The sequence below is a fragment of the Monodon monoceros genome, unplaced genomic scaffold, assembly GCF_005190385.1.
Source record: "Monodon monoceros isolate NGI ecotype Baffin Bay Population unplaced genomic scaffold, NGI_Narwhal_1 Super_Scaffold_22, whole genome shotgun sequence".
In the NCBI taxonomy this organism is placed as follows: Eukaryota; Metazoa; Chordata; class Mammalia; order Artiodactyla; family Monodontidae; genus Monodon; species Monodon monoceros.
In genome coordinates, this window is record NW_021703779.1 from 109,203,253 (window position 1) to 109,210,041 (window position 6,789).

Here is a 6,789-nt window from a genome sequence, read left to right on the forward strand (position 1 = left end):
GTTATGTGCTAGATGCTGGGGATTCAAAGTTAAATAAGACACAGTCTTTCCCCTAAGGAGTTCATTCTCTGTTGCAGGAGACAGAGGTAGAAAGAGACAGTTCTCATATGGTGTTACAGGTGTCATGCTAGGAGGAAGCACCAGGCATGGCAGAAGCACTGAGGAAGGGGTGCCCAAACCAGCCTGGGGCAGAGTGGGGAGAGAAGTCAGGGAAAGATTTCTAGAACAGGTTGTGATTGAGCTGGAGCTTTAGGGTATGAAGATGTGTGTATGGTGGGTGGGGGTGGAAAAGGTAATTCTAGTCAGAGGAAAGGGCATAAAACACCATGGGCACATTCTGGGAACTAGAATTAGTTTAGTGTTAGGACATGGTATGTGAAGGAAGGATTGGGAGATAATGTTGAGAGGTAAAACAGATAATCAAGGCCTTTAACACTACAAGTAAGGAGTTTTGGAGTTATCCCATTGGCAACTGGGAAATACTTAAGAACTTTTAAAGGAATACATCAGGTAGTAACATGCATTTTCCATCTATGAAGGCAAGAGAGGTTGCCATTAAGCCCAAACTTTAACTGCCACAGGTGCAAATACACTGATCCCCAATCTCTGTGCTGTGCCTGGTGGGCACAATCCTCATGACTAAACACCTACCAGAAAGATAAAGGGCTTTGTCCACCATGTACTCCTCAGCAAAGCGAATGTGACAAAAGTTTTTTTTGCTCTTCCGAATAGCAATGATCTCTCCACACTGCTCAAACACTTCCACGATGATCGGCTCTGTACCGTTTTCAGGCAGGCCGCCCACAAATACTGTTTTGCATCCTGGTGGTCGTTCTCGGGTTGCAGGAGGTGGAAGATCTAAGTGTAAGTGCAAAAGCATTTGAAATTAAAATGTTTGCTTAGGACAGACCTCTAAGAAACTTAACATGTCCCAGAGACAGCCCTACTGTCCCCATCAGACTTCTGCCTAAGAGTCCCAGAAGCACGTGGCCTCCAAGATGCTCATCTCTGCTCCATAGCAAATTGGTTGCCTGACCCTGAGAATTATTTTATTCAATGATTTGGTGATCGTGATGTATGTATACAGGATAAAGACTCAGACCCATCTGTCTCATCAAAAGTTCTTTAATTTTGTTCTTTACTTTTGTTGTGACAACCCAGCTATGCCCAATTTTCAGTCATTTTTATTAAGAAGACAATTAGTGGAAAGAAATCCCACTTGGTTTAAACTTACTTTTGAGAATTCTTAGAACCAACGTCCTTGAGAGAAGGTTTGTTTAATTCAGTTTGTAGTTATTGTATTCTCCCTGTTCATGCTTACAGAAAGAACTGTTTCAGGATTAATTTGACAGTGAAGGGGTGAACATTTACAAAAATATTTACAGCTATCAGAATAATTTGGTTGACAAAGTCAGCCAGAGTACAGATCATCCCTTTTAGGTTTTTTGTTTTTTGATACCAGTGAGCTCTTCCTCAGATTCTTTGCTGGAGAAGTGAGGTCCAGAGCCAATCATGCAGCATTTAGAGGGAAAGTAAGCTCATCTGGGAAATCATTAAATAAAGTGAGATAAATTTGGCTGTAGAGTTATTAAAAACCTACTTAATGGGCTTCCCTGGTGGCACAGTGGTTGAGAGTCTGCCTGCCGATGCAGGGGACATGGGTTCGTGCCCCGGTCCGGGAAGATCCCACATGCCATGGAGTGGCTGGGCCCGTGAGCCATGGCCGCCTAGCCTGCGCGTCCCGTTGCGGAGGCCATGGCAGTGAGAGGCCCGTGTACCGCAAAAAAAAAAACCCAAAAACCTACTTAATGAGATGATTCTCCTTCTGCTTAAAAAATGTGCTTTCTACTCACTTATACATAAAGCCGGTTGCATCTGCCAGCTCCTTGTTGCTGTTTATATGTAGCAAAGCATTTCCCAAGCAAAATCCTACAGTTCATAGCCCAACAAAACAAAGCATGATGGTCAAGGGTTTTCTAGTGTTGGTTTTGTATCTGCAAGGATTTATTTTGTGTAATCCGTTCTTCCCATTCAGCTCTTAACAATAATTCTCCCAGCTCAAGAATTGGAGAGCTTGACAACCAGTGATTATAGCTCACATGCAAAACTAAATGAGTTTCACTTGTAGATTAGGCCAAGGCCCCCACCTGATTCTTATCCAAGTTGGCAAGCAGATGATTTGAGAGCTGCCTCAGCTATTAGCATCTTAAGCTTCCTCACTTTGCTTATTAGTGTGGGTCAGAATAATCAAGTTCTCATTATGCTCTCTTTCCCTCTATTTAGTCAGTAAAAGGGGTAGAGGGATTCAGGGAACCTACAAAATTTCTGTTAAAATTTTAAATGTCTGCAATTTCAAGAACTCACTGTATTGGTTTTTTATCCCATAGGAGAAGCTTAAAGGGAAAAGAAGATAACCTAGTGAGCAGGAATCTGAAATGTCTAACATTAGAGAGGTTATAACTTTAGCCAAAAAGGGAAAAGTGAGATCCAGAATCTCTTGAGACTTATACTTCTGAGTTTTTTAAGAACTGTAAAGGATTCTAGATATCACACTTCCAGTGATTCTCAACTCTGGTAGCACATTAGAATCAACTTGGGAGTCAAACAAACAAACAATGCCTGGGTCTCACTCCAATGAGTCTGATTTTATTAGTCTGGGGTGCAGCATGTGCATCATTTTCTTAAAGTTCCTCAGGCAACTCTAATGTGTAGCTATAGTTGAAAACCACTGACTTGGCCTAAACTTATAATATTCTGAGGAAAAACCTTAGCTGAGTGAGGTTGGGTAACTTATTCAAGGTCAACAAATCAGATAGAAAGAGAAGGAAAATGAACCTGGAGCAGTTAAACCTGGACTTAAACCTTAATTACTCACTGTCTGTATGACCTTGGGAAAATTACATAACCTCTGAGAACTTTGTTTTTTCATCTTAAAATAGGGATACCATCCTCTACCTTACAAGGGTTATTGTAGGATAATTGATAATCTACTGCCTATATTGCATGTGGCATAATGCCTAGCACTTGATAGGTTCCCAATAAATCGTAGTTATTATAGTGTTATTATTATTTACTATTATAGAACTCAGGTTTCCTAATTACCACTCTGAGGCTTTCTAAAATCCTACTACAAGTCCAGAGTGGAGTGATAGCTAAGACCTGGATTTCTAAACCCTCAGCTCCTTGCTTTATCCAGATCTTTAGATAAGGCTGGGTTTGGGAAGGAATCACTCTTATTGGTAGAGAAACTGTTACAGAACTGAACTTGGGTCTGCTTCACACCCCACCCTCCCAGCAGTAAAACCAATCTACCAAAATCAGGTTGTGCTGAAGGAAAGTACAGCATTTATTGCAGGCACCAAGCAAGGAGAATGGGCAGTTCATGCTCAAAAGACCTGAACTCCCTGATGGCTTTCATGGAAGGGTTTTTAAAGGCAACATTTGGGGTGAGGGTTGCAGGGTGTATGACTTTCTTCTGACTGGTTGGTAGTGAGGTAACAGGGTGGTGTTTCAGGAATCTTAATCATAAACCTTCTGGTTCCAACCAGTCTGGGGCATATTCCTTGCAGAGTAACTAGGACTCTGTTTTATTGTTGAATTATTGTTCAAGCTATCTTGCTTACTGCTTTTCCTTTGTTTCTGTATTCCTTCACTTCTCCAATTAGTAACTGCTTGTGCCTGCTCTTTGGCACTCAGGGAAGACCTAGGAGACAAAAATCTTTTCCTACAAACAAGAAACAGGGGACATGGAGGGCCTTTTGTACCCTGTAGGGCCCGTGGTGTCCTGCTCAGTTTCAGAATCTACAGCTGTGAAGACACATATGATTTTCACTATAGAACACAACCCGGCCACTGACTATATTAGGTAAAGAATTTTTAACAACATCTATTTAGTTAGAGCCATGTTTTCAAATCTAAGGCTTCAGAATAAAATCCTGCCTTAGAACCCTTCTGAAGTTTACTATTTAAATGAATTCGATAAAGAATCTTTTTATGAAGCAAATAATCACCTTTTTATATTATTTCAGTTAGCCTAGGTTTACCTTTAGGTCCGTTGAGAGACTCTAAGGAATGTCTGGTTACTGCTATAGTTATATGTAATACTGACAATACCAAGGCTCTTTCCCTTGATGAAAGCATCACCCTATTTAGATGCTGTGATTATTCTGTGGTGACTGTCTGCTAAGTAAAGGCGCATAAAAGCCACTAAGAGTAGTGTCAAGAATGCTGGGGATTTATTTATTTTCCTTGGGTAAATGTAGCATTTGCTGAGATTTAGGTGTATGCCACCAGCAAGGCAATGGGCTGTACTGTCTTCCTTAATGGATAGCACTTGTTCTTTAATTAACAGCTCAAAGTACTTTGTTGCCTGGGCCCGATTTTCTAATCCCACCGAAATACAGTGATATGGGCATAGCAATGGTAACTCCATAGGAGTTAATCCTATTAATCAGGTAATGTGCTAAGCTCCTGTAACACCCCAATCACCACTCCGGATGGAGAAGAAGAAACTTCCATGTAAAAAGATGCAAGATAACTGGGAGTATAAAGCACTCTAATCTCTGGTAATGGAAAAGGAGGGGCTTCTAGCAATTCTAATTACAACTAAGCACCCACTCTGGGGAACTGTGTTGGGGCAATCAGCATTAAGATCAAAGTCACTGCTCATCTTTGAGAAGTGAGGCAGGGAGCAGCATAGAGGCCCAATAAACCACTTGCATCTTGCTTTTCAAAGGAGCATCACAGATCACTCAACTGGTTTGCCAGAATTTGCATACTGCAAAATCTTTGAGTTGATTTTATCAGAAAGCCCAAGATTGAAGGTCCCCTAGACAATCAGCAGGGGTCAGATATCTCTTAATGTAATCCCAACTGATTGGAAGTAATCAGAAGGCCAGCGAATCTTTATTAATTCTCAATTTATCCATTGTCTCTAATTTTCTTTATAGAACCCAGCCCTAGGAGCCAAAATGAGTTCAGCCTGTTTTGGGATGGTAAAATGAAATGATTGCTCTTTTTCTGGCTCCTGGGTGCTTTCCTACATGCCTGCACACAGATAGCAGATGATATTCCACCATTTATTCCATGTTCACTGGTATTTCACAGTAGATGAAAAACGCAACCTCTCCATACAGAAGGTCTATCAGCTGAAGTGAAAAATCTTGACAGAATTGAGTTCTCTGCAGAGAGGGTGCTGTCCTCTTCTTATACCACCAACTGAGGACTGTTAATTGGGAATGCAGTAAATCTCTGATAGCCACCCTGTGAAAAAAAGTACCTGTGTTCCAGGGAGCTTTCTTTTGCCATATCTCTGACTCCTAGGAATCAGAGGATGTTGCTCCTAGGACAATTCACCATTTATCTTTAGGAGACTGGTGCACAGTCAGCTCCAGTCTAGTTTGATCTGTTGAATTTTTAGACCAGAACTGATTTTGCCTAGTCTAGATCAGAGAGGTTAAGTTACTTACCCAGGATTTCATGGCTATTTAGTGTGGAGATCTGGGATATGAAACCAGGCCTATGTCACGTTGGGGCTCTTAATTATTATACCATACTGCCTGTTCCACTGAAGGCACAAAGCTCTACGGGCCACCTGCCAATTTGCTCTTGCTTTTCCTAATACATTTTGAGGGGCTTTTGCCTAGGTGAATAATTATTGTGGTAACTACATTTTTAATATCAAGAATCATATTTTTAGAACTGGATGAAACCTTGGAGGTATCTAGGGTAATCTAACCCAATAGCCTCACTTTACAGACAAGGAAACTGAGACCTGGGGAGGTCATGCAACTAACCCAAGATCCCTCAGGTAGTTGGTGACAGAGCTGGGGGTAAAACACAATTCTCTCGACTTTTAATCTAGTAGTTTGTTCACTATACTATAATGCTGTTTTTTGCACATTTGATGTAGATACACCTGGAAAAGTCTAGTGCTCAGTTGGCTATATGTGTCTGAAGCTCAGAAGAGAGCCATGGACTGAAAAAATAGATTTAGAAGTTGTCAGCATGTGGTGTAATTACCTCATGCTCTCTTGGTTTGATTTCTAGACCTCTGACTTTTCCTTTTGTATTCATCCATCCATCCCTCCATCACTCAAGAGATATTTATTGAACACGTACTATATATATCAGATACTTTTCTCAGTGCTGGGGATATATCAGTGAACAAAACAGACAAAACTTCCTGCTTTTGTGGAGTTTACATTCTATAAATTGCATAGTTTGTTAAAAGGTAATAAGTATTAAGTGAAAAATAGAGAGGGTACGTAGGGCTGGGAGTGCGGCAGGGAGGGCTGAACTTTTAAATAGGTTGTCAGGGTTACTGAAGAGGAGACATTTGAGCAAAGACTTGAAGGAGGGAGGTGAGTTAGCCATGCAGATATTTAGGAGAAGAGTATTCTAGGCAGAGGAAAGAGCCAATACAAATGCCCTATGATGGAAGAGTGCCTGGTGTGTTCACAGAACAGCATGGAGGTCAGTGTAACAGGAACAATGTGTGATGGAAAGGAGAGTGGTAAGAGACAAAGTCAAAGAGATAATGTGAGAGAGGGAGGACCTTCTTTGCCATTAAAGGTCTTTCTGTGCCATTCAAGACAGGAATAAAGACGCAGACCCACTAGAGAATGGACTTGTGGATACGAGGAGGGGGAAGGGTAAGCTGGGACAAAGTGAGAAAGTGGCATGGACATATATACACTACCAAATGTGAAATAGATAGCTAGTGGGAAGCAGCCGCATAGCACAGGGAGATCAGCTCGGTGCTTTGTGACCACCTAGAAGGGTGGGATT

General features: G+C 41.4%; 1 protein-coding gene across 8 annotated transcripts in view; it reads right to left on the reverse strand.

Moving 5' to 3' along the window:
* ENOX2 (ecto-NOX disulfide-thiol exchanger 2) overlaps positions 1-6,789 on the reverse strand; it is a 284,835-nt gene that overhangs the window by 50,518 nt on the left and 227,528 nt on the right. For all 8 annotated transcript variants that reach the window (XM_029240315.1, XM_029240320.1, XM_029240314.1 and 5 more), the window contains one exon: positions 652-858. In XM_029240315.1, coding sequence (XP_029096148.1) covers positions 652-858 — 207 coding nt within the window. The remainder of the gene's footprint in view (positions 1-651; positions 859-6,789) is intronic.